A 27994-nucleotide genomic window follows, 5' to 3' on the forward strand; every position below is an offset into this window, starting at 1 on the left:
AATTTGGACCATCAGACACTTTAAATGAACTGTTCACCTGCCTCTACCTTTTAATCTGAAAGGTTCCTGTAACAGCTGGTGCAGATTAAACCCAGCAGTGACCTCTGACCTCTGCGGATCGGTCACATGAAGCTCAGACTACAAGAGAGAAGATCAAATCTAAGAGTTGCAGCTGCGGGAGGATGGATGATGAGCTGGCTTCCTATTGGATGGCCCAACAGAAGCACATGATGTCTGCGCGTGTCTTGAAGCTGCTGAATGGTGGGAGTCCTGCCCTGCTCTGCAGGTGGCTGATGTTTCACTGATCTGGGCCCTGCTGTTACAGCTGGGTGGGCCCTCGGCTGTGAGGCTCAGGGGGGGGCGCTGTCACCAGGCTCCTCAGGTACACGCAGGGGGGCCTCCTCCTCCCGGAGCTGGGGGCTGAACCAGGCGGGTGGTGGAGGATGGTGGCAAGGGACCAGGAGGCTTCAGAGAAGACATGAGTGGCTGCATCTCTGGGGACACTCTCCCTTCCTCCTCCTCCTCCTCCTCCTCTTCCTTCTCCTTCTTTTTCTTCTTGTCTGGGAAGAGGAAGGAGCCCTGCGACACCTGAGCTCCAATGGAGAATGTGCTGCCTGCTGCACTGCCAGGTGGTGTGTAGGAGGCCGGGCGGGGTCCGCCCAGTCTGGAGAGGGCGCTCACCCGTGGGTGGACGGGCTCGGCAGGGGCCGGTGGTGAAGAAATGCTCTCCAGAGAGGAGATGCTCTGATTCCAGGCCTGCTGGAGGTCCACTGGGATGATCTTTGTGGCCTCCAAAGACACACAGGGGGGAGGCGAGCCCAGACTGCCCTTCCACGGCAAATGACTGTCTTCCCTGGTTGGTGAAGGGGGTGCAGGTGGTGGTGAGGGGGGTCCGGGTGGTGGTGGTGGTAGCAGAGGAATCTGGCACCCTTCCAGAGTTGCTGGGACTGAAAGAGGAGACAACAGCAGGACAGGTTCTGATCAGCAGATGCAGGAAGACTCAAAGGTTCCTACACCTTTAAGAAAAAGGAGGGCCTCCTGCTTTCCTTTGTTTACTCATCATTGTTTTTAATTCATGTGAGCTCAATTTAGGGTTCACCTCATAGACTGTAAATCAAAGTTGGTCATAGCCTCTGGGTCCAAGGATGAAGTGCTTTAAATCGGCATTCTTTCTAACAGCCAGCAGGGGCGGACTCCTCTGGTTTCTACAAGAAGTCTGTGTTAAAGTCTTTGACCCTATGACCCTAAAACTCACTTATTTGAAAATTATGGTCAATTTAGAAGAAAACAGACAATAACTGAAGAAATGCTTTAAAGTGTGTTTGCCTTATGATCAATAACATCACACACCATCGTTTATATCCAGATGTTTCTGTTGAGTCCATTTTACCTGATTGGGTCGCTGCTTTGGCGTATCAGCCTTCCTCGCCACGAAGTGATCCCAACGTCTTCGTCTTTCTCTGGGTCCGAATGTTCGGCTTTGCCCTCCTCCGGCTCCACGGGAACAACCACCGGATCTGCACACAGAGATTCACAGCTGCTGATGGGGGGGCGAATCAGCTGCTCAGTCTGCAGCTCACTGGCTGATCAATCTGATCATGTGACCTTATTAAATACTGAACGGCTCCTTTAAATAAAAGGATTCCATAAATAAATCTTCTGTAAAATGATGACAGGAATCTTTGATTGGTTGTTCAGAAAAACCGCAGGTGTAGGTGTGTCGGGAGGAGGAAAGGGCCCGCCGAGGCCGCTGCAGCTCTCTCAGCGTCGTTACCTTTGTCCTGCCAGCTGACGTTGCGTCTGGGTTTGTCGCCGCCGTCCTCCTTGACGTCGGATCCTCGCCGCTGTTGAAAGAGGAGAGAACAAACTCAGTCAGCCGCAGCGGGAAGCAGCCGGCCTTCAATCAGCAGCGCTCCGTCCTTCATGACAGACCGCGGCCAAAGCTTCCACACTGTAATCCAGCAGCTGCCTCACGGGCTCACGTTACAGTCAGGGGGCTGTTTGACAAACAGGAGTGTGTGTGTGTGTGTGTGTGTGTGTGTGTGTGTGTGCTGAAATCATGATTAAAACCTTTGAACTGTGTCTCTGCGTCACCGTCCCGGCGTGCTCAGCTGTGTATGAAACGTTTACAGAAGTCTAAAATACAGATTGTGGGTCCCGTCCAAACACCGATCCACCGCGGGTCCAATCTGTGGACGCCGCTGTGTCATTTAGAGGCTGTTAGTGGTTGAACAGGATCCTTTGTGAACACAGCTCCTGCTTTGCTTCAGAACATGTTTCTTTTCTTTTAAAGAAATCAGCAGGTAATTTTCCATCTGTAGACTTCAGTTTACTGCGCCTTCAGTCAGCACAGCTTCATGTTTGTGTGCATCAGTAACTAAATGAATAATCACATCTGTATAATCAGCCTCACCCACACAAAGCAAACAGTGAACCCTCGCTGATCCTTCCAGCTCACCCTCACATTATGAGACTGAGCTGCAAACGATCACTGCTTTCCTGAACTTACAGATATGCACACAATAAAAATGTAGAATTTGGAACAATGAAACCTGTACTGTGCAAAAAAAAAAAAAAGATGCATGATGAGCATTTATCCCAAAACCAGCCTGATGACAGTAAAGCAAAATCAGGCTGCTGAAGATCTGCGCACAGCTCAGTGACTCACTCACAGCTCAGTCAACATTAGTTATCGTCACACAACACGAGGTCGCACAATCAAACTGTCTACACAACATTCAGCCATAAAATGTTGATTTAACCCCTTAACTGGCAGCAAATAAAATCACCTGAAACACTACATAACACCCTCTGGTTATTATTGGCTCTGAACAACCCATTTCATAGCCTATTAATCGGCTGCGTCTGGTCCGCGGGCCGAATGAAGTGCATTTATATGGCAGGCTAGACCCGCCCCTTTTGACTGACACCTCATTCGGCCAATCATGTTAAGAAATGGGTTTCCCAGAGCCAATAATACTCAGAGGGCGTCACGTAGCTTTGTCAGGTGATTTGGTGCAGCCAGTTACATGATTGGCCGAATGACGTGTCAATAAAAATGGGAGGGTCTAGCCTGCCATATAAAAGAGACTACAAACGGCCCGTCACCGGGCCCTTGCCAGTTAAGGGGCTACGTCCATTTATAGTCTGACTGTGAACATGAAACCGAGGCAAACATATTCCAATTTTTCTCCATCACCACCAGGAGGCGTCTGATCATTCTGAAAACATCCAAGCAGAGCAACACTTTAAAAACAGAGGAAGCAGCAGGCTGATGCTGCCAGTCTGCACTCAGGAAACTGACTGAAAACATCCCTGAAAATGAGCCCAAATCCAGTCCATACCCAGAGCCGTGATTTCAGCATCAGAGCCAGCCTGCTTTACATGGAAAGTGGGGCAGACTAAACCCTGGACCAGCCTAAAACTGTATGTTAAAAACCTAGTGCTGAGCCCTGAGGAGGACACTCCTTTTCTGTGATTTCTATATAAACGTGTCTCACCTTCTTCAGGCTGCGCTCCTTCTTGTGCCGTTTGTATCGGGTGGATTTGAAGGTCTCCATGCGGCTCCTCATGTTCCTCTGAAACACCTCCCCGGTCCTGACGCTCCTTCTCCCCCAGCGGCATGAAGTGACGACTGTAGTGGGACTGATACTGAAACCAAGCACACCACGACTCAGTCAGAGATCAGGATCGGCCTCGGACACGCCAACACATTTCATCAGGAACAGCTAATCCCAGTGACCCCTGCTGCTCTGGTGTTCGCTGTTTTGGCTTTACAGCCTCTTTAAAGTTCTCAGTGATCCCTTTAGAGACCCTGAAACATCTTAAAATCCCTTTGAGTACCCTCTAGCACACTGTCCAGAGCTTTAAGCACACTGACCCGTCTCCTGGGTTTGTACAGGTTCCCAGCAAGGACATGGTGCGTCTCCATGTCCTCCTCCACTTTGGCTCCAGGAACGTTATCGATCACCTGGAGGTCCAGACACACACCGCTGCCGTTCTCCCGGCTGGAACAGACAAACATCAGCATCCATTCAGGTCATTCAGAGCAGAGAGTTTCATTCTTCAGTCTGAAACATCTTAAAGTTAAGACTTTTTGGTTTAACTGGAGCTGCGGAGGCTGAAACCTGAAACTTTTATTGGTTTTAACTTGGGATCTGATTTTTGGCTGAAGCTTCAAAGAAGACCAATAATTGTTTGTCTTTGTGTGAGAACAAACACCAGCAGGTGACAGAAGACTTCCTGTTATTTCTGTCTGGGCAGTTTTTGCAGTCATGTGACTCACAGGTAGTTTGTGACGTTGGTGACTTCAGGGAACGAGGCTCTGCTGGCCATCGAGGGCAGAGACAGTCTGGCCGAGGTCAGGACGTTCCCACCCTGCACACACACACACACACACACACACAGACACACACACACACACACACACACACACACAGATGAATGTCAGCAGTGAAAACATGGCTTCCTGCAGGTGAACAGCCTATAAATCAGCTGGTATAACCATAAAGTTACTCTTTGGTGCTTCCAACCATGAGGTCCCCTCAAAGGATGAAAATGAAATGAAGCCTTTGCTGAAGAGCCAAAAGCTGCAGTTCCTCTGATGTCCAGCAGAGGCTCCAGCAGTCAGTTAAAATGTCTGTACAGCAGAAATAAAGAGACTCTGCAGCTTCATAACAACTCTTTTTCTTTTAATAACTTATCTACCCGGATACTGAAGTTAGGGGTGTGGCCGCTTTGACTGACAGGTGTCCTGACAGGTAGAACTGTAGCCATCTGGCTTCACCTTTGCTAATCACCGAACTGGAGCTCTCCACCCCTCTCACCTGTACTGCTGTTATCCATCCAGGCTGTTTTGGTGTGAGTTACTCAGATTATGAGTTATCTGCTGTGGGAAACACCTTATGCTGCTCAAAACATCGCTTAAAATCTATTTCCAGAATCACGACCCGTTTACTAAGAAAACACGTTTCATGTAGGAACATGTGCCAGACTGTCACTGACATCAGCCTCTAGCCAGAAAGTGAATAAATTAGATTAAAACAATAAAGTTATTGATTTTATTTAATTCTGCGTACAGCAGTTCTGCTGTGAATCTTTTTTATTACAAACTTTTTGGGTTTTTTGGAGGGGGTATTTTTTATGCTCCTCAAAAACATACATACAATGGAAAAAAGATGGATATACATATAATAAAGCTGTGTTCTGCTTCATGAAGCCTTCCTGGTTCCCCCATAAATCTGTTCAGGATTTTCCTGATAAATCACACTGACCGCCGCTCTGACTCTAACGTTGGCCTCGAGGGAGGACTGAGCGTTCGCCTGGAGGCCCCTCACTGTGTTTCAGTGATTTATTAAAGCTTTCAGCTCGTGCGAGGTCTGTTTCACTTTGCAGAGGAGCAAAGTTTCATTTCAGACTCGTCAAAGGAAACATCAACAAGTCGACTCAGAGAAAGCTGAGACAGATTTAAAAACATTCAAACTTGGGAATAAAGCAACAAAGCAGACAAGTATCTTCCACAGCAGATCATCTGCCTCCATCTCACCCTATCCCAGGTTCTTCCTCTGTCACACCAACTCTAGCATGTCCTCCTTCATCCATAAATCTTCTCTGACATCTTCCTCTTCTCCTCCTGCCCGGCAGCTCCATCTTTTGTACAGTATATCCTCTCTCCCTCCTCTGCACATGTCCAAACCACCTCAGCCTCTCTGACTTTGTCTCCAAACTGCTCAGCCTGAGCTGTCCTTCAGATGGACTCATTTCTAATCCTGTCCATCCTGCTCACTCCCAGTAAAAATATTAACATCTCCAGCTTTGCTTCCTGTCCTTGTGTCAGAGCCACCGTCTCCAAACCATCCATCACAGCAGGTCTCACCACCATCCTGTAAACCTTCCCTTTCAGTCTGGCTGCTCTAAAATGACTCAGTAGAATAAAATACCAGAATAAAATAAAACTAAATAGAAAAGTTAGCTTTCTAAGTGTTACAGAAATAACCAGAGTGAATGTCAGACGACACTGACGTGGCTGAGTATGTGAGTTTAACCCTGTAAGGTGTAACTCATTATTGGTGATGACCCTAACCTTCACAGAATATCTGATCTAGCTGCTGTTAGCCTCTGTTAGCTGCTGTCAGCCTCTGTTAGCTGCTGTCAGCCTCTGTTAGCTGCTGTCAGCCTCTGTTAGCTGCTGTTAGCCTCTGTTAGCTGCTGTCAGCCTCTGTTAGCTGCTGTTAGCTGGTATTAGTGAAACTCTTTGAGGTGGATCTAACATTGCTGGACTTGGACACAGAATAAACTCTCATATGATGTGGGGATGTTTCTCAGAGGGAAAGTGTGATTTTTCAGACACTTTGAAGGGTCTGAAAAACATTATGCTAACATTAACATAGTGCCAACATTAGCTTATAATCAGCTGCTGTTGTTCAGCCAGGTCTTGTCAGCTGTCCGGAAATGAGAGGGTCACATGTCTGCAGGGCTGGACTGGTAATCGGGAGTACCGGGCATTTGCCCGTGGGCCGACAGTCCTCAGGGGCCGATGCTGTTGGATTTTATTTTCTTCACTTCTTTTTTTTTTTCTAAGAGACCGGCCCACAATTTAGAGGGGGCGGCCCATTGGCCCATCTTCAGTATAGACAGTGGATGGAACCAATCAGCATATAGGATGAAAGCGGCCCCACCCTTTCGCTGCGTGGTTCCCTGTAACTCCCGCTAGTAGTTTCAGTGTTGAGCGCCTGTGTTAAAGGAGAGGGAACATGGAGAAACCGAAGCGGTTAAAATGTTACAAAATGTGCAAAGACCACAGACATGTTCGCTGCTGTAGCCTCCACGTCCTCTGTAACAGCAATGCTCCAGCAACAGCAGCTGTAGGCAGAGCGGGCCAGAGGCATGGGCGACATATGCCATTGACCACCAGGGGGCCCCCAAGCTCATCCACATTTGTCATGAAACTTTTTTGGTTTGTTTTAATTTTTTACAAATGCCAATTTCCTAAAAGAAAGAAGAGACTATTCTAACTGCCCAGATTTGTACACTTGTAACAACAGTAATTTAATGTAGTAGGCTACGCTCTAATATTTCTGTGTCAGAGTGATACTGAAAAGCTAATTCATGCATTTATTACTTCTAGGCTGGACTATTGTAATTCATTATTATCAGGCTGTCCTAAAAGCTCCCTGAAAAGCCTTCAGCTGATCCAAAATGCTGCAGCTAGAGTACTGACAGGGACTAGAAAGAGAGAGCAGATTTCTACTGGCTTCTCTTCATTGGCTCATAGTACCATATCACCCCAACAGAGCACTTCTCTCTCAGACTGCTGGCTTACTTGTGGTTCCTCGGATACTTAAGAGTAGAATGGGAGGCAGAGCCTTCAGCTTTCAGGCCCCTCTTCTGTGGAACCAGCTCCCAGCTTGGATTCAGGAGACAGACACCCTCTCTATTTTTAAGATTAGGATGACTGTTGGGTTTTCTCTGTAATTATTGTAGGGTCTTTACTTTACAGTACAAAGTGCCTTGATGTGACTGTTTGTTGTGAGCTGGTGCTGTATAAATAAAATTGAATTGAAAAGGCTGAAACAGTAATGCATCCTAAAAAAATTAATAATCCACTTTAACCCTCCAGCATTAATAACGGTTACGTTCAGGGGACAATGAAGTGGTATGAAGGGGCCCCAAATCAAATCTTGCTTAGGGCCCCTTCAAGGCTTGGGCCCCTCTGCTGTAGGTGAAGACAGCAGCAGCAGGGAGAGGAGCAGCCAGAGATGCAGGCTTTGGAAACCGAGGGACAGAGTGAGCAGGAAAGTGTAGCACATACGAAGGTAGTAACAGTAGGATAATACAGGGACTTTGAGGTGATGGAGGTAACATTAGGCTCTGTTACATGAGAATGATGAGCAATGGCATTGATTAGTATCAATATTTATTGGTATTTGCATACTTCCTAACATCTGGCAGCCGTGGCACCTTAATCTGATAAAATAGCAAACGGTCAAGGCCGAGAAGTGTTGGATCAGCAGCAAGTGTCCATTTTAGGCTACACCATAGCATTTTAGATAATTAGGTTAAAGGTGTGTTAAAGGCTGCACAGTAGTTTGAATTTGTAGCCTCTATGCTGCTTAAACATGTTTTAAAAAGCACTAAAATCAAAATAACAGATTTAAAAAAAAAAAGCTAAATAAGTAGAAGCTTTGCAATTTAAGCATTACTAAACAAAGTGTTAAAAAAAGTATAAAAGTATTATTAGCAAAAGTGCCCACATTGAATAAGAGAAAGACAGTGTGAAATGCTTCTAAGACATAGTTGTGGGCCGGTCTAAGCCAAAAATGCCAGGGCTGATTTTTTGCCCCAGTCCAGCCCTGCATGTCTGATCTGTTGACAGTAAGTAATTGCAGCAGTATTGGGAATAAATAAGCATGTTTATGCAGCTTTTAGGGTGTTAGAGCCCTGACTTCAGTTCAGGAGATGAAGCTGGAGGTGAGGAGGAAGAGGGTGAGGTGGAGATGAAGGAGGAGAGAGGAGTGGTGGAGTAGGAGAAAGACATAAGATGATGAAATTCTATCTGTACAAATGTTAACTGGTCACATATAGTTTGTGATCTTATCATCAATAGTAACCTATAAGGCCATGTATATAAAATGTGATGAGGCGGCACGACGACATCCATCTCACCCACTGTATTCAACATGGTGGCTTCCACGCAGCAGCAGCCGCTCCAATGTATTTTTATGTTTATGTTTTTATGTTTATGAGTTTATGAGAAGGCATCAGTTTGTTGGAAGATGTAATTACACACAAATCTCTGTATATTTATGAGGACAATATTCTTTTCTTCTATTAAATAACCTGAAAAAAAATGCTGACTGTACCTTTAAAACAAAGACTAGAATCGGGTGAAAATTGGAGAAAATGATGTGCACATGACGAGACAAACATACAAACAGCTCTGAATCACCTGTTTTATCCAAGGTTTCTTACAAAGCTGCAGCCTGTCAAAGTAAAAGCACCCAGAGTTGTATGAATGATCCTACGTTAAATGTTTCTGCTCTGTTGTCTCTCAGCTTCACACAGAGCCTCCACCAAACTGCAGCCCACAGGCTCCACCTGGTGGCTTTTACAGTAACTCACAGCCAGGATGTCGTCACTCAGTCCATGAAATGTGCAAGTCACTGTCAGTGCAGACAGATTACACCTTATATACATTTACAGGCCCCATACAGTCTTCTTCTCATATTCAGATGTCTTGTTTTGCCCAGAAATTAAACACAAAAACCAAAATTGAGTTTCAAGGACTTTTACTTGCTGCTGTTCATTGTTACCTCCACCAAGGAGGTTATGTTTTCGGTCGTGTTGGTTTGTTTGATTGTCAGCAGGATTACTCCAAAAGTTATGAATGGATTTTGGTGCAATTTGGTGGAGTGGTTGTAAATGACAAGAGGAAGAAGTGATTAAATTTTGGCAGTGATCCGGATCACGATCTGGATCCAGATTAGATACACGTATTACAGCATCAGTGACCCTGTGGCCTTGGTGGAGGTTTGCGCTCTCTGAGTGCTTCTAGTTAAAACTATGATTAATGAACAGCAGCTCAACAGAATTCCTGTCATTCTGACTCAGGTTAAGGACTCGCTCACAGATTTCATTCTTTGCAGTTAATGATACGAATAATTAGATGTTTGTTTCCTACCTGGTCGATGACGCTGATGGCGTCCCTGATGTTGATCTTCTGATAAGCCTCCCACAGTTCGCTCTTCCTGTAGACAGACTTCCTCAGCAGCAGCTTACTCAGGTAGTTCTTGTCAAACTGTTCCCACCTGAGCTCAGACAGAGAGAAACATGTCAAACACTGTGACTCTGGAGCTCGTTCTGATGCTGCTATAATGATACAGTGATGTCGGGGGAACTCACTTGTCTCTCCAGTGGTGATATCCCTGCAGCCCTGCAATGTCCTCCACCGCAGTCAGGATGTGGTCGAAAGCCTGGAGACATCAGTGAGAATGGTTAACAAGAAGAAGAAGAAGGAGGAGGAGGAGGAGGAGGAGGAGGAGGAAGGGAAGAAGGAGAAGGAGGAGGAGGAAGGGAAGAAGAAAAACTAGGACGAGGAAGGGAAGAAGAAGGAGGAGGAGGAGGAGGAGGAGGAGGAGGAGGAGGAGGAGGAAGGGAAGAAGGAGAAGGAGGAGGAGGAGGAAGGGAAGAAGTAGGAGGAGAAGGGAAGAAGAAGAAGAAGATGAAGGAGGAGGAGGAGAAAGGGAAGAAGAAGAAGAAAAAGAAGGAGGAGGAGGAAGTGTCACCCTCTCGTGGATCTCCTCGTTGATGGTGGGCTTCCTGTTGGTGGCACGAGGAACTTTGAGCCACTTCACCAGCGGTTTGATGGTCAGACCCTGATGGGAACAGAAGAGCCTCAGAGAGGTTCTGGTCAGAAGTATGTGGACAGCTGCCCTCTGCAGTCTAAGCTAAACTATCACAGTGAGACCAAACCATCAAAAACAGACACAGACATTTATCTTTGCTGTGTAAACGTTTGAAGGCACCAGTGAATGTTTTCTACATATTCATGAACCTGCTGCAGCAGTATTATAATAACAGTAATAATATTGGTTTCTGGCACTGCTTTAACTCCAGTCTTGATGCAGAAGAGTATCAACATTGATCCCTCAACATTAAAACCTCCCAAAACCAAAAGCACTGCATCATATCTTTGCCTCATGTCTCTGCTGCAGCTCCCTCTGAAGAAGTCTCAGTCTGAACGTTTTGCTTTTGCTGTTTGTCTAATGAATCTGTGAAACAGCCCATAAACCTTAAGAGATGATATCATCATAATCCAGTTTATGTTATTATCCAAATGATAAGCCATCATCTGTTTCATTGAGGCAATAACTCAGTAACAGAAGACTTTTTTGGAGCCACGACCATCTGCTGAGGTCTGTGATTCATGATGGGAGAGAAGAAATCAAAGGTCCTTCAGCCTGAACACGAACTCATGAGCAGTCTTTAGATTTATTGTGGCTTTGCACTTTTTAAACACTCTAATTCACTGGGCTGCTTCTGATGTTTTTAACATAGATAAGCTGGATGTGCTTATTTTACCTAAATTAATATGATATGAAGGACGTGCATGTGTGCATTGCCCACGAGGGTTGAGAAGAGGGAAAGAAGGACCTGTCAGTCCTCCTAACATCCTGATGCGGTCCATGCTGGATCCTCATCCTGACTGTTTGGAGCGGACTCTGTCTGCTGAGTTACAGCTATCATGGGAAGGCCTTAAACGGTCATGTTCACTGGAGAGCAATGACCCGACTTTCTGCTTTTTGGTATCAAGGACAACCTGGCTGCATGCTGTGCAGAACCGCACCGAGAGCAGTAGAAAGAAAACTGTCTGTGGATGAAGGAACCTCAGAACAGGGATGGTTACACCTGCTGTTGTTACCTGTCCTTCTCTAGGGTAAAAAAACAGCATTTCACAAAAAATTAATGTAGAAACAAGATGTATCACCGAGTCCTCCTTACCTTCTGTTTCCTCCTGATTCACTTGGAACCGCAGTGATACTGTGGATCACTCATACTTTCATATGCTGATGATACACAGCTTTATGTTGCTGTGTCTCCTGATGCTCCTGAACTCAGCTGCACGTCTGCTGATGAGTATTAGTATTACCAGAAAACAAGCTCACGTTACACCAATTCTAAGGTCTCAGCACTGGCTCCAAGTCTGCTTCAGAGTGGATTTTAAGATCCTTTTACTGGTGTTTGAGACTCTCAGTGGTTTAAGGCCTTTCTAACTTTAACACTAGAAGCCCTCAGGTCATTTAAATGTGCCTAAAATTAGAACTAAAACTCACGGAGAAGCATCTTTAAGTGCTCCACGTTTATGAAACTACCTGATGACCTGAGTGCTGCTGAGGCTGGTCAGATTTTTTAAGCCAAACTCAAGATCTTCCTTTACTGACATGTTTTCATTTCATTATTTGTTCACGTGTTTATGCCTTTTTTTTTATATTTACATCTCTATTATTTCATCTTAGTTAACTAATGATTTTTGACTCCCGTGTTTCTGTGTAACAATCTTGGTATGACAGGATTTCCTCGTTTCCTGCCACAGCTCAGACTACATGAATGGGGTCCGGGGGGTGTCGAATGTCTAAAGGTGGAGGTGTAGGGATGGAGGGGTGATGAGAAGGTGCAGTGAAGGTGATGTATGTTGAAAATAGGTTGAAATTGGAGAGCGCTAATGATTCTGTTGTGAACTTAACCATCATGAACATGAGGGGAGCAGTGCCGCCTCGGGTCTCCCTTTGGCCACGCCCCTGGTTACTCCTCTTTTTGTATGTGAATCGTGTAACCACAGTGTGAGTCCGTCTGTCACCTGACCCCTTTGATTCGTTTGGTTGGATTTCGAGGAACGTGCAGAGCGGCGCCTCAGCTACCTGGAACATGACGGTGAAGAAGACGACCACGATCGTCGTTGCGACGAAGTAATCCTTGGCTTTGACTTGCTCGCCATCTAGCAGCACCACAAGGGCAAACGCCACCGCCCCCCGGAGACCGCCATACGACATCACCCCCTGGTCGATCTTCTCCAATGGGACGAGACGGAAGCGGTTCAGGACCCAGGTCTGACCAATCACACCTGCAGGAGGAGTGAGAGTTTGTACGTCATCAGATTTTCTGTTTCAGGGTGAAGCTGAAGGCGGTTTGGACATATTTTCTGGACATGATTAAAATTCTGTGCATCCTCTTTGAAGCTTTGAAGTTCACGTATCAGCAGGGAGAGGTGGAGCAGGTGGAGGAGAAAAGGCTTAAAGGTTAAAAGGGAGATTTTCCTCCATCTGATATGAGCGTGACATTTGAGCGTGCTCAGTTAAAGATCAGCCATGTTAAATGTCACTGAATGAAGCTCACACAGAAAAAGACAAAGCAGTTTTATTCTGCCAGTGAGCATCGAGCAGATGTTTCATTATTTCTGCTTCTTGAGGAAGCCTCGATCTCTGAAACACACCCCAGTTAGATGCTGAACTCTTTCAGAAAGGGTGGGGGGGTAACTGACCGACAGCTCTGAAAATGAAGATGAAGACGAGGGTGCAGGACACCAGGCCCGTGTCCCAGGCCCACTTTGACTTGTCCACGGCTGAGATGCCCAGGAAGATGAAGATTATGGTCTCGGCGATGCTGGCCAGAGTCTTCATCGTGTACTTCACTGTGGTTCGAGACTTCTGGGAAATGTTGGCCTCTACGTATTTGTTGGCTCCGATGCCACAGAAGGTCATGCTGAGACGTGATGAAAAGAGACAGACATGTTATCACGGTGTCAGAGGTCACGCTCTAAAAGTTCAAACCAGACTATATAAAAGATGGATGCAGCCAGCCTGTCATCACCCATCGGTGTGTGGACTCAGGGTGGATGCTGCATGCTTGTATAGGAGTGCCCGCTCAGTCACTCAGTCTGACAACGCTTGTGCAGAAATGGTGCAGTAGCACCTTGACAGCTCATCTAATGTTATCTTGTTGACTCTATTGGAGTCTATTGTGTTCAGTAAGATTTAAAACCAGAGACTGAGACCAAAAACGTATCAGGACAGTGTTTACTGAGGTCAGGTGAGCCGGAGGCTCATTTTCTTACACACTTCTATACAATCAGATTTTCTGCAACCAGAGGAGTCGCCCCCGGCTGACGATCAGAGAAAATGCAGGTTTATGACACTTCTCTGCTCAGGTCGCGCCTCAGAAGCAGAAACTCCTCCATCTTTTATTTACCGATTGAACTAATGATAGTGGACGGACTTACGACAGGATGGCGGACAGGGAGAAGAGCTCGGCGGTCAGGTAGGCCAAGTAGACCAGCAGGAAGACGAGGAGCGGCTCGATGATCCGGACTTTCTTGGTGAAGCGAGTGATGAAGCCCAGAATGACGGCAAAGATCAGACCCACCATGGTCCCCCCGATACTGACGATGAGGAAGGACGCTGCAGAGGAGGAGGAGGAGGAGGGTAAGTCACAGCAGTGAGTTTCATATCAAACTCTGCTCTCTGTGGACTCACCGACTCCTTTGAAGTAATCTGCTGTCAGCACGTTCTCTGCTCCCACTTCCACAAAGGAAATGTAGACTTTATATAAAACCTGCAGAGCACAGAAAGGTGCAGTTTGGAAGTGGTCTGATCACCAGTGTGCAGGAAAGTGTTTTCTAGGCTTGGGCCGAACCCACTGATGGTTGGGTCTTTTTAATGTTCTGATAATTTTGTGATTCCTCTTGGTTCTTGTAAAGTGCAGTTCCTTAACAGAGCCACCAGATGGTGCCTCATTCTTTTTTGTTATGTTGATCAGGAGTGCTCACAGACACTACAGAGACCTCAGCCCTGGGGCTGATAAATGAACTCATTGTGAGGTGCTAAACAGCTGTAGTTCCTTAAGTGGCCACTTGAGGCTGCCTCCAAAGGTGAGTCGGACTCCTGAAATCAGCATGTTTCTGCTTCGATTTCTACCTTTTTGTTTTGTGCTCTATAAATCCATACGAGCTTTAAGGACAGGGCCGTGGCAGCTGCAGCCAGCAGCTACATGAAGTCACTCAGCTGGACCTCAGCACCATTTCTGTGCTGCTGGAGCATTTTTGATGTAATTCATGGCTCAGTGGTGCAGCGGTTTACACATTTGCCTTACATGCAGTAGATTTCTGACCCCTGAGACCAGGAGGGGGTCAGTCCTGTGGGAAGTTTCTGTGTATGAATCTGTTCCAAATCAAATATGAAGATTTATTTTCTGTGGTGACCCTTTGAAATAAGGAGAAGTCTGTGCTTCAGTTTTGGTCCTAAGATTTTATTTGTTTTCTACTCAGCATGAATTAGATGAACATGTGATGTCACAGTCTCATGTAGGGGCTGCGAGGTGTCGGTCAGCTCTCACGCTGCCAATCACCAAACTGCTGAATTTTTAACATAACCGTGGTGATAACCAGCTGGATATCAGCCCCCTTCAGTGCTCTCTTTTTATGCTCTCACAGTGGGAACCCCCCCGTCCTCTCTAAGCTGATTCACGCCATACGAATCTCCGCTCCATGCTCACAAATAATCATTTCACAGCAGGAATTCCAGGCATTCCTACTGTTTACAGGACCTTAGTGTGCTGCGTGACAACATTAAATTACAGCATTCGGCCTCTGGGAAGCACGCAGCGCTCGGCCGAGCCTGAACTGTGATGATAAACTGACTGAGAAGCATTAGTGCTCTCCGAGCCTGAGAAAATGAACTCCTTCCTCCTTCCTGGACTTGCAGGTCATGACTGCAGCTCTCCCACACTTTGGTTTTTTTCCATTTCTCTGTGGGATTAGCTCATATTCTGAGTGCTGCTGAGGATTAGACAGTCGCAGTGTTAATCTCCTCACAACTGATTAATCTCAGCTTTCTCAAACAGTAAATGTGAGAAAATGTGGCGGTTCTGCTCTTCTGACTGTGGTCTGCGTTCATCACGCAGCTCTGCTGCTCAGACTCATGTCATTCATCTGCCTCTCATGAAGCATCATCATCATCATCACTGGACCTGCTGGCACTGATACTCAGCCTTTCATTGCTACAACACTTAGTACTACAAATGCAACAAGTGGGTATGAAGTGTTCGCACAAGCACAGCCCACAGTGTGTCCTTGTGTCCTAGTCATTATTGACCTCGTAAGCTGCTCTGTTGCTACAGCAACACGCCTGACATGATGAGGCATGTGTGAGTGTGTGTGTTCACACACAGTGTGTTTCTGCCTTTACATGTAAGTGTTGTGTTTCTGTGTACTGGTTTTCCTCACATCGTGGGGACGTGCATCTGTTTGCCACACTGGACACAAAGTGTCAGCTTCAAATTTAAGGTGTGTGTTTAATGTGTGTGTGTGTGTGTCTGTGTGTATGTGTGTAGGTGTGTCTGTGTGTGTCTGTGTGTGTCTGTGTGTGGTGTGTGTGTCTGTGTGTGGTGTGTGTGCGTGTGTCTGTGTGTGGTGTGTGTGTCTGTGTGTGTCTGTGTGTGGTGTGTGTGTCTGTGTGTGGTGTGTGTGGTGTGTGTGTGTCTGTGTGTGGTGTGTGTGTGTGTGTGTCTGTGTGTGTGTGTGTGTCTGTGTGGGTCTGTGTGTGTCTGTGTGTGTGTCTGTGTGTGGTGTGTGTGTGTGGCCTGTCCCTTCCCCCATCCCTTGTGGAGGCAGAATTGTCGCCTTTCTGATGATTTTTGGTTTTAAATCAGACCGGTCGAGCGAGCTGAGGGGTGTAAAGGATGCAGTCCGACGGCCTCACAGAGTCTGACTGTGTGTTTCTCACCACGGTGACGGCGTCGTTGACCAGTGACTCTCCAAACACGATGATGAAGAGTGTTTCATTGACGTGAACCTCCTCGAACACGGCCAGCACCGCCACGGGGTCGACGGCTGAGATCAAGGCGCCGAACAACAGGAAGTCCAACAGTCCAGCCTGCACACGCTCGTCTGCACGCACACCCACACACACACACACATGTAAACACACAGCAAATGTGAAGAGAGTTTTGTTATCAGGACATCACACCATTAACAGGAACTTTCCAGTTTTAAGTTTCCAGTTTTATCATCAGCATCAGGAGATTCTTCAGTGTTTCTCAGTGTACTCGCAGTACTTTATACGCACTAATTACCCATAAATCCTTCACTAGACTACATTCAAAGGGACCAGCGGTCAGGTCATACATGTGCTGCATGGTGGGAATTATGAGGCCATGAAATATCAAAGATATTGATATGTGATGAAGTCTGGCAGGAGACTATGATGTTTGCAGATGACACTGATCTGCAGTGAGCAGATGGAGGTGTGCTCTGGAGAACAGAAGATGCTCATACTAAACATGGCCAAAATTTCCTATGAGATCAGCATATGTACAACTAACCCATCCCCCCATCCATCCATCCCCCCATCCATCCATCCACCCATCCACCCATCCATCCATCCCCCCATCCATCCATCCATCCATCCACCTATCCACCCAACCCACCACCCATCCATCCATCCATCCATCACCCTCCACCAACACCATCCCCCCATCCATCCATCCACCCATCCCCATCCATCCATCCCCCATCCATCCATCCACCCATCCCATCCATCATCCCCCCATCCTCCCATCCATCCATCCACCCATCCACCCACCACCCATCCATCCATCCATCCCATCCACCCATCCACCCATCCATCCATCCATCCACCCACCCATCCACCCATCCACCCTCACCCATCCATCCATCCCCCCATCCATCCATCCACCCATCCACCCATCCATCCATCCCCCATCCCATCCACCATCCCCCCATCCCCCCATCCACCCATCCATCTATCCATCCATCCCCCCATCCATCCATCCATCCATCCATCCACCCATCCATCCATCCGCCCCATCCACCCATCCACTACCATCCATCCTCCCCCAGCCATCCACCCATCCACCCATCCATCCATCCCCCCATCCACCCAATCCATCTATCCATCCATCCATTCCATCCCCATCCCCCCATCCACCATCCATCCATCCATCCATCCATCCCATCCCCATCCATCCATCCACCCATCCATCCACCATCCATCCACCCATCCATCCCCCCATCCACCCATCCATCCATCCCCCCATACATCTACCCATCCATAGAAAAATTCTCAGGTTTTCAGTTTCAGGGTTTTTTTCAGTCTGTATGAAGTCAGTGAGTTAAAAAGGAGGAGGGCCCACAGCTTGTTTCAGACAGAGGATGAATTGGAGGGCCGACCATAATAAGATAAACAAGCTTTGTGCTGATCTTTGAACTGTGCAAAGCTACTCTGATTGAGTAAAATAAAGAACTGGAAATGAGCACCATTATTTTAGTGTTCTGCACTTACTGAACACTAAATGCTGTTCTCTGGCACATTTAGTTCATATTTGTTTAGAAATGACTCCAAGTTATTGGTTTCCTGGAAAGAGGCGCAGCCTCAAAGGTTAAACCCAGAGAACAACAGCCTGATGGCTGTGAATAGCACGGATTGAGGGCAGACTGTAATTCCTTCTGCACAGACGTGGGGCAGTGTAGAACTGCAGATGCACACCTATGACCTATGACCCCCCTCCCACCCTCCAGTTACTGACCTATGAACCCCAGCAGTTTGGCAGCATACAGAGAGAACCCGGTGCAGAAGGCGTTCCACAGCGTCCCCACCACGGCGTACGTCAGGATGGCTCCCAGGTTGTCGAAGAAGAGCCTGGCTGGCATGAAGTAGCCGGCGTCACCCACGATGGTTGGCAGCAGGAAGAGGAAGAAGAGGCTGGGCTCTAGCTGGTACAGCTGCTTCTTATTGGCTATGAGAACGATGCCGCCCAGGACCAGACCCAGCAGGATCAGCATGCAGCTCTCTGGGACCACGGTGGTGAAGCGCTGGGAGAAGTGGAACACTGCAGGACAAGATGCACCAGTTATAAAACAACGCATGAAAAGGTCTGCGTGACGTCTTTTTCCTCCATCTCTTTAAAGTTTCATTCTGCTCGTCTAAAATTACCTTCTCCATTTCTTTTTCCTGCAGCAGCTCCTCTTTTTTCCCTCTCCTCCTAATTTCTACTTCAGCTTTACTTTGTCTCCACCTGCTCTGCAAACCTCTGACTCTGCAGCTCCTGACTCACCATTCATCTTAGACCTCGCAGGCGTAGACACACTGTGTACGTGCAGAGATGTGAAGAGTGAATTATCTGCTCTGAATTGTTGATATTTTTGTGTTTGATGAAAAACAAAACAAAAACAGTTGCACCATTGTGCACAGCCCTGAACATGTAGTTATGAATCCATCAAAGTCTGTGGTGAGTCACAACACACACACACACACACACACACACACACACACACACACACACACACACACACACACACACACACACACACACACACACACACACTCTGCTGGTGATGCTCCTCATAAATCAGGACAAAGGGAGAAAAAACATCAAAGACTGAACAAACATACGCTGTGTGTCTGTTTCCATGATGATTCATTTACACCAATCAGACGGCTCTGCTACATCAGCCGGGGCTGGAGCACCGACTGGAGCAACCAACCAGGCAAACTGGGAACCTGCCCAGGAGCCCCTGATTTCCTCATTAGAACCTCCATAATTTGATCAGCTGAAGGAGAATGAAGGAGAACTATAACTCATCCTTTATTCTTCATCTTTTAGTTTTATAAAACCGCTGCTGCATGGTTACATTAACCCATCTGAGACAAACTGTGAGGCTGCAAACATTAATTATTAGGTGTGTGATTCAAGATGGCGCCGGTGAGGTCAGCAGCCGTCGTACCTGCTCCTACGCTTTGTTTGTATATATTAGGTTTAGCTCTAATTTTGGACTTTATAATTCCGCCTGCTCTGTGTCATATCACGTATGACAGACAGACTCTTTTTAATATCAGAATACAGCACTCTGGCTGTATTCTGACACCTTTTTCTCCCGACCCGACTTGGCCTCAGGAGATACTGCGTTTCCAGTGGGCCAGCTCAAACAAAGGACGGACCAGGTCACGGACAAGGCCCCGAGGGAAAAGAGCCGGCGTAAGAGAGAGGCTGAGGCGCAGAGCGCACCAAACGCCACTGCCGAGCATCCTGTTGGCTAATGTCCAGTCACTGGATAACAAGCTGGACGAACTCAGGGCCAGGATACAGTTTCAGAGGGACATAAGGGACTGCAACATCATCTGTCTCACGGAGACATGGCTGACTCCCCTCATACCGGACCACGCCGTACAGCCGTCGGAGTTCTTCAGTGTTCATCGCACGGACAGAGCGAGTGAGTCTGGAAAATCAAGAGGAGGAGGTGTGTGCCTAATGATTAATAACAACTGGTGTGACAGTAGGAATGTTGTCCCTCTGAAACAATCATGTTCACCTAACCTGGAGCTCCTAACCCTGAAATGCCGTCCCCACTACCTGCCCCGCGAGTTTACTTCGGTCATCTTCAGTGCCGTCTATATTCCACCTCAGGCGGACACAAACACTGCACTATCCGAGCTACATGAGGCTATTTCCACCTATCAGGCTAACCACCGTGATGCGGCTCACATCGTAGCCGGGGACTTTAACAGTGCAAACTTGAAAAAGCTGATACCGGAGTTGATTCAACACATCGACTGCCCCACCAGAGGAGAGAGGACCCTAGACCACTGCTACTCTGCATTCAAAGATGGCTACAAAGCAAAGCCTCTTCCGCCTTTTGGGAAGTCTGACCACACCTCTGTCCTTCTCATGCCGAAATACAAACAACGGCTCAGGCAGGAACCCCCTGCTGTGAGAGAAGTGACACGGTGGGCTGATCAAACAGAGGCCGCTCTGCAGGGTGCGTTGGATTCAACCGACTGGGACATGTTTCGCAGCAGCGCGGGCGGAGACATCGAGGAGTTTACGGAAACTGTTGTGGGATTTATTGGGAAAGTTGTTGAAGACACTTCACTTAGGAGGACCATCAGGACTTTTCCCAACCAGAAGCCGTGGGTGGATAAATCTGTCCGCGACGCCCTGAGGTCCCGCACCGTTGCCTACAACTCCGGCCTCGCCTCTGGGAACATGGAGGACTACAAGGTTGCATCATACAACGTCCGCAGAGCGGTGAAAGAGGCTAAACATCGCTACGGCCGCAGACTGGAACAGCAACTACAACAGTCTGACCCCAGGGGACTGTGGCAGGGACTACGCACCATCACGGACTACAAAGCACCACACACACACCCGGTGAGTGACGACGCTTCTCTGGCTGATGAACTCAACATCTTCTTTGCGCGCTTTGAGTCGGGAAGCCGACAGCCCGCTGCGCTCCCGGCCGGAGGGGCGGAGACACTCACTGTGACGGAGCGCGACGTGAGGAGGACGTTTAGACGTGTAAACACCAGGAAAGCGGCTGGACCAGACGGTATTAGTGGACGTGTCCTTAAGACCTGCGCTGACCAGCTGGCACCTGTGTTTACACTGATATTCAACCTCTCACTGAAACTGTGTGTGATTCCCACCTGCTTTAAAAAGTCCATCATAGTCCCTGTCCCAAAGAAACCACACCCCAGCAGCCCCAATGACTTCAGGCCCATAGCGCTCACCTCTGTGGTGATGAAGTGTTTTGAGAGACTCATCAAGACATTCATCACCTCCTCACTGCCCACCACCCTCGACCCACTACAGTTTGCATACTGGCCAGACAGATCCACAGATGACGCCATATCCTTCCTCCTCCACAAGACCCTTTCACACATAGACACTGGTAAGGGGAACTATGTGAGAGTGCTGTTTGTAGATTACAGCTCAGCATTCAACACCATAGTTCCCTCCAGGCTGGTCTCTAAGCTGCTGGACCTGGGCCTGGGCCCATCCCTGTGCAGGTGGGTTCACAGCTTCCTGACCAGCAGACCACAGGTGGTACGAGTGGGTCACCTCACCTCATCCTCCCTCACACTCAACACCGGATCCCCCCAAGGCTGTGTGCTCAGCCCTCTGCTGTACTCACTGTACACCCATGACTGCGAGGCCACGTCAGAGTCCAACGTCATCATCAAGTTTGCTGACGACACTGCTGTTGTGGGACTAATCTCTCACAATGAGGAGACACCCTACAGGAGAGAGGTCTCCCACCTGGAGAACTGGTGCCAGGAGAACCACCTCCTGCTCAACGTCAGCAAAACAAAGGAACTGATCGTGGACTTCAGCAGGAAGCAGCAGAGGGACTACCATCCACTTGTCATCAGTGGTGCTGAAGTGGAAAGAGTGGACACTTTCAAATACCTGGGAGTGACCATCTCACAGGACCTGTCCTGGACTCATCACATAAACATCACTGTGAAGAAGGCCAGACAGCGTCTCTACCTCCTCAGGCGGCTGAGAGACTTCAAGCTCCCACTCAAGGTGCTCAGAAACTTTTACACCTGCACCATCGAGAGCATCATGCGTGGGAGCATCACCACCTGGATGGGAAACTGCACCAAGCAGGACTTCATGGCTCTAAAAAGGGTGGTTCGTTCAGCTGAACGGACCATCAGAACCACCCTTCCCAACCTGCAGGACATTTACACCAAGCAGTGCAGGCTGAGGGCCATGAAGATCCTAAAACAGCCCAGCCACCCCGGACACTCTCTCTTCTCCCTGCTCCCATCAGGCCGGCGTTACCGCTGCCTGAGGGCTAAGACTGAAAGGTTGAAGAAGAGTTTTTACCCACAAGCCATCCGTCTGCTCAACTCTGAGCCCTAACTGGACCATTATTGCACAATGTAAATATTATAATATTCTATAATTCTGTGTGTATAGTATATAGTGTATAGTGTGAATTACTTTTTTTTTATTTTTATTCTTCTTATTTATATGTGTGTGTATATATGGTTGCAGGTACAAAATACATTTCACTGTGCATTGTACTGTGTATAACTGTGCATGTGACAAATAAACACTATCTTATCTTATCTTAATAACTGCATTACAATGCCTACAAACAACAACTTAATCAAACCAGAGTCACAGGTGTGCTGAGGTGGATGAGAGGCAGGCTACACCCTGGACACCAAGAGACAAACAATCACTGACGCTCACATCGACGCATGCGACTAATTCACAGGCACCAGGTAAACTAACAAGCATACCTTTGGACTGCAGGAGTAAACCCACACAGACGTAGAACACGAGAACAAACAAACTCCACAGAGAAAGGCCCGGCTCAAGAGGAGAACCGAGACCAGAACCTTCCACTGCATCATCGTGTCTCCTGAATATTCTGCAGACTTCACTTTTCCAGTAACAGCCGCTCATTTTAAACTGTGTAACTGTGCTTTTCATTTTTCCCATCGGTGGGACCGCATCCTTCTAACAGCGCTCCATGTTCTCAGTGACACTGATCTGACCCCGGGTCACAGCGCTGGGTCATCCCCACGGCCGAATCCTCCACATGAGGCACACAGCATCGGCTGAATAAAACTTTCAACGTCATCCATGAATACGATTTCTGCCCGACTCACAGCAGACAGAGACGAGAACTCCCATCATCCTCTGCTTCACTGAGATCAGGTCTCTGAGCTTCTGCGACACTGTCTCAGACTCTAAAATAAAATCTGGAACATTCAGATTTTTGTACTTATTATCAAGACAAGCATGTTATTATTTGCTTTGTACGGTTTCTACACGCACACACACACACACACACACACACACACACACACACACACACACACACACACACACACACACACACAGCTGAGCCACCTACACACCAGACGGACAGCGAGGACAGAAACACTGAGAACATTTAGCTGCTCAGCATGAAGCCCAGACATGAACATTTATACCCCACAAACGCAGCTCTGACAATAACGACTAACAGCGACTCTGAGACGTCTGATTCCACCGTGACACAATCAAAACTCATCAGTGACCCTTCATCAGTGCGCACACACACACACACTGAGTCACTGCTACACACACCGCCCTGCTGCCATAAAACAGAGCAACAAACACTGATTCATCCACAGTAGAAAATAGTCCCCAAGATGTTCCCCGCCGGGCAGCATTTCCCTGTAAGGGAATAACATCATATTTTATATGTATTCATTAGTTTTTTAAATCAACTTTTGCAGTGCAGTAAATCAGAGCAGGGCAGCAGGTTTACTGTGATTACACAAACATGTGGAGCAGGTCATTGATAACAGGACTGATCTGTAAATGAATAACTTGAGCTTATTATATGATATTATACTGCAGTATATTTCTAACTCAGCAGCTCGTTCTCCTGACGAGCCTTCCTTTAAAGATAAAGAAAAAAAGGGCAGATGTGAAACGTAAAAGTGAGGTCAGAGGTCAAATGTGTCCTGATATTCTTTATACAGTAATTTCTCCATGCTGTCACCACACCTGTAAGAATCATAGTGTCTAAGTTCATGAAGTTGACCTTAAAGACCTCAGTGGATGTACGGCAAATTTGCATGGATTGTTAACATGACCTCTGACCTCTACACGCCTACAGAGTTTGATCAGAATCAGTCGAGTTTACAGACGGAGTGACAGAAAAACGTTGCCAAAAACTCGACCTCAGGGGGGCAAAAACAGGCTGTGATGAAACCGGTACAGTAGAACAGATAAACAAGCACACAGAAAAGGGGAAGAAAGGTGTGAAAACTATAACTGACATTTTCTTTTCATGATTTTCTGGAAAATATATTAAATATTTCTGGAGACCATGGAGGAAAATAGAGCTGCACACAGACTTTGCTCCACCACCGGTTCCCTCTGATGATATGAAGCTAAAAAAAAACCCTCACAAATATCCTGTTTTATCAGTAAAATGTTTAGCATTTACTAGCTGCTCACTTCAGTTCTTGATGCAAAGAAGAAAGCAGGAAAGGGTGCATTTGTTTGAGGGGATCTTCAGTGGTGGATTAACCCACATGTGGCAGTCTGTGACCCGGGAACCTCCTCAGAGGGACAGAAACCAGAAATGCAACAAGAGGCGTCTGTTCAGGTTTAATGACAGGAAGGAGAGGAGGAGGAGGAGGAGGAGGAGGAGGTCACCAGACCAGCTGATTCTCCTCTAAATCATCTGAATGAGAGCAGCCAGCTGGAACAGAGCCACAGTCTGTGTGTGTGTGTGTCAGTAATATTACCACATTAGTACGCAGCATGCAGCATGTGCATGTGCATGTTATTGTCCTGCAGCACAGGGACTCACCAGCATCACTGATGCTGTGTGTCAGCAGGGATTCCACTTAAATCTACAGTCACAGTTTGGGGGGTGTGAAAGAAATCATTACATTTTAAGGTGAATGCAGAGTTTAGTGTGTGTGTGTGTGTGTGTGTGTGTGTGTGTGTGTGTGTGTGTGTGTGTGTGTGTCTGGTTCTGCTCTGAAACATCCTCAAACACTGAAGCTTTCATGAACCAACATTCAAAGGTTTCTATGTTCTGTTCACACTTTAATACTAAATAAAGTTTATTGTTTGTTTATTATTTATTTGTTATTATTACTGTTTGAATTATTTCATAGCCATCTCTTTCTCATTTAACTGTGTATTTTGTGTCAAAGAAACAAACAAATGTTTCCTGAAGAGCCACTGAAGCTCAAAGTGATCGCACAAAACTTTTCTCAGGTCTCCCGGTCAGCCTCACTGAGGAGGAACCAGCCTGCCAACCAAGAAAGCTGAGCTACAAAAAAGTGGCTAAGTTGTGAACTTTTTTTTAACCCAACTGAGTCATTTCTAACAATAATTAATAATACAAATAAAATATTAAACTGAGAAAAAATGTGCTCTGTGATGGATTCATGTCACAGCCAGCCCCTCCAGCCTCCAAATCTACCTGTGGGGGCTCCTCCTTTTGTTACAAGCTAGAGCCACTTGCAACAAAATGGGGTCTCCTCCGGGATCTGGACCTATGGCCTTTTGCACCTGAAAAATCAAGAATCACACCCCTAAACACTCACTTCCCTCTGCTCCCTGTCTGGGGGACCTTTTCCAGTTGAAAAGAGGTGATAACGAGGTGCTGAGGCAGCTGGTATTGAGCAGCCAGTAAGCTACTTGTCCTACAGGTTTAATTCTTGCCAGCTAAACTGTTCTATTGTGGAGAAAGAGGCACTCTCTTTAATCTGGGCTTTGAAACACTTTGAAGTGTGTTGAGGCAGCAGTGGGAGTCTGTGTGGTATATGCAAACCACAATCCGCTTATTTATTTATTGCACTCTGTAAAGAACACAAATCAGCGCTTGATGAGATGCTGCTTGTTTAAACAGCTCGACCTTCCAAACGCCCTGCATTGTGTGTATTTATTTTATTCATTTCTGGTGTTCTCCTGTTCTCTTAAGGGTACATCTCAGGTATTAATCTGGGAGGGGAGGTGGTGAGCACTGGGACTGATGTAGCAATAACTAAGGTAATCCCAGTACATTAATAAACACGTTCTCAGGCCTGTTGATTGAAGTATTTAACAACTGGTGCCATTTCTGGGACGATCGCAGCCTATTGGAGACAATGACTCCACTGAGATGAGTCAGTATGTGGACTGATCACAAACACTAATCAGGAACTTCAAAGTCCTGATGTTACAAACTGCTGTGAGAATATTAAAAAATAACATTTACAGAGATGTGAGACCAACAAACACCACCAAAAGTTTGTGAAATCTTCATAACTTTATCTGCACAAATCTTCCCTGAAGATTAAATTTGTATAAATATAAAACCTAAATTGATGAATGGATGATTACAGATTTACTATGACTCATTGTTGTGGAGTCTTTTTTCCTGATTTACTAAAACAACACAATGATCGCACTGCTTTCATGTTGGCAGTTTTTTTATTAATCACTAAAAAAATATGTTTTTGTTTCTTTTTTTAATTTTTCAGAACTCAGTTTTCTAATCTGGCTCCTTTTATGAGCTGCATTTATCGTCTAACCTCATCAACAAGAAGCTAAATGTGTTTGTATGGCTGTGATAACTGCTTTATAGATTTATCTCATTTCTGTCTGGACTATTCAGTCCAACAGACACACAATATTTATAAATATATATATATAATAATTATTATTTTATATATTATTTTATATAAATAAATAAAAGTGGTTCAACGATGGATTAATAAAGAGGAAATGAGAGCCCCAGGTGTAATCAAAATCTTAAAAAGCTTAATTATTTTCAGTTAGATGACATCAATGTTGTTATATTTTCAGTATGTACTGACTGACAATCAAACATGTCACTTTCTTCCTCATCATGTAAAATTCCCATTATTATTTCCAAATCCACAGCATAAAAATCTGATTACAAAAATACAAAATGTTAACTATTGTAGCAAAAAGATGGCAACAGTCCCCCCTGAGAAGCTGAGACAGGAGACTTATTTAAATGACCAGGTCATAATGCTAAAATGGCCTGGTCACATGAAATATCTGAATTCCTGCCAGTTCTTCCTTTTTATTTTGGTGTGAGGTCGGTGATGATCCCGAGCCTGCAGTCAGAGAATGAAATTATTGTTCTTTTAAACTCAGACTTTCAACAAGTTCACAGTCAAACAACAAGGACAGAAATCCTTTTTGCTGCTCTCTTCACTGAACCCTCCACCCTGACCCTCAGAGTCACGATGGCCTGGCATGTCTGGTTTGGGGCCCGGGTCCCCTCAGGAGGAGAGTCCGGCCGTGGCTGCAGCCGTCACTCTGACTCTAAACTTCAGCAGGTAGACCAGTAAAGTTCCAGTCTGGGTACTGGTGCTGTGACACACACACTCACACAGAGGCACACTTACAGATCTTGGCCACGCTGGCCACCAGCAGCCAGATGGCGATGATGTACGGAGTCTGGACGTAGCTCCACTCCCACTGGACCACCCGGTACCCGCCGCCGTGATGATGCTCCCCTGCGTCTTCCTCCTCTCCGGTGCCGGCCGGCTCCTCGGCAGCGGACCGGGCCAAGGCGACACCGGGCGCCCCGTATTCCGCCCCGGGCTGCGGGAGGAGGAGGAGCGGCGGGGCGGAGGGAGAGGCGGGGACCGCCGGAGAGAAGCCGAGCCCCGGCCCCCCGAGCGGCGGAGCGCCCGTCCCGGCCGGGTCGGCGGCGGCGGCGGCCGTCAGCAGGAGCAGCATCAGACCGAGCGGCAGCATCTTGTCCCCGGAGCTCAGCGGGCTGACATCCTCCTGGTCTTTATATACACACCTTGACGCGGAGAGGACGCAGAGCGAGGCCGGGAGCTGGTTTACAACATCAACACAACACACGCACCCACCCACACTCACACACACTCAGACTCCGGTAAGACACGGAGGAGGGGACACCGGAGCTGCACATGACCCGCCCCGTCCCCCTTTAAAGAGACGGAGACGCTGCAGGTGAAGCACTCCTGAGTGACTCACAGCTGACCTGCTGCTCGCTGCTGATCACCGCTGACGTCACATATCGATACTGCTCGGTGTGACGTCAGGTTTAAGCACAGCTGATAGATCAGAAAAATAACCGTAAAGGACCGAAGGATGAGTGACAGAACATTTCCGGTCCTGATGT

General features: G+C 47.0%; 1 protein-coding gene across 1 annotated transcript; it reads right to left on the reverse strand.

The window, feature by feature from the left end:
- Window positions 1–319: 319 nt before the first annotated feature.
- On the reverse strand, window positions 320–27597 carry LOC115774732 (sodium/hydrogen exchanger 5-like). The gene is given in 19 exon segments (XM_030722129.1): window positions 320–433; window positions 436–952; window positions 1395–1437; window positions 1440–1517; window positions 1775–1844; window positions 3501–3590; window positions 3592–3651; window positions 3881–4007; window positions 4286–4377; window positions 9680–9806; window positions 9901–9971; window positions 10284–10373; window positions 12417–12619; window positions 13037–13257; window positions 13775–13952; window positions 14028–14106; window positions 16275–16438; window positions 18097–18399; window positions 27243–27597. Coding segments are annotated over 19 exon segments (2982 nt in total).
- Between the last annotated feature and the right edge of the window lie 397 nt (window positions 27598–27994).

The sequence above is a fragment of the Archocentrus centrarchus genome, chromosome 3 (genome assembly GCF_007364275.1).
Source record: "Archocentrus centrarchus isolate MPI-CPG fArcCen1 chromosome 3, fArcCen1, whole genome shotgun sequence".
NCBI lineage: Eukaryota > Metazoa > Chordata > Actinopteri > Cichliformes > Cichlidae > Archocentrus > Archocentrus centrarchus.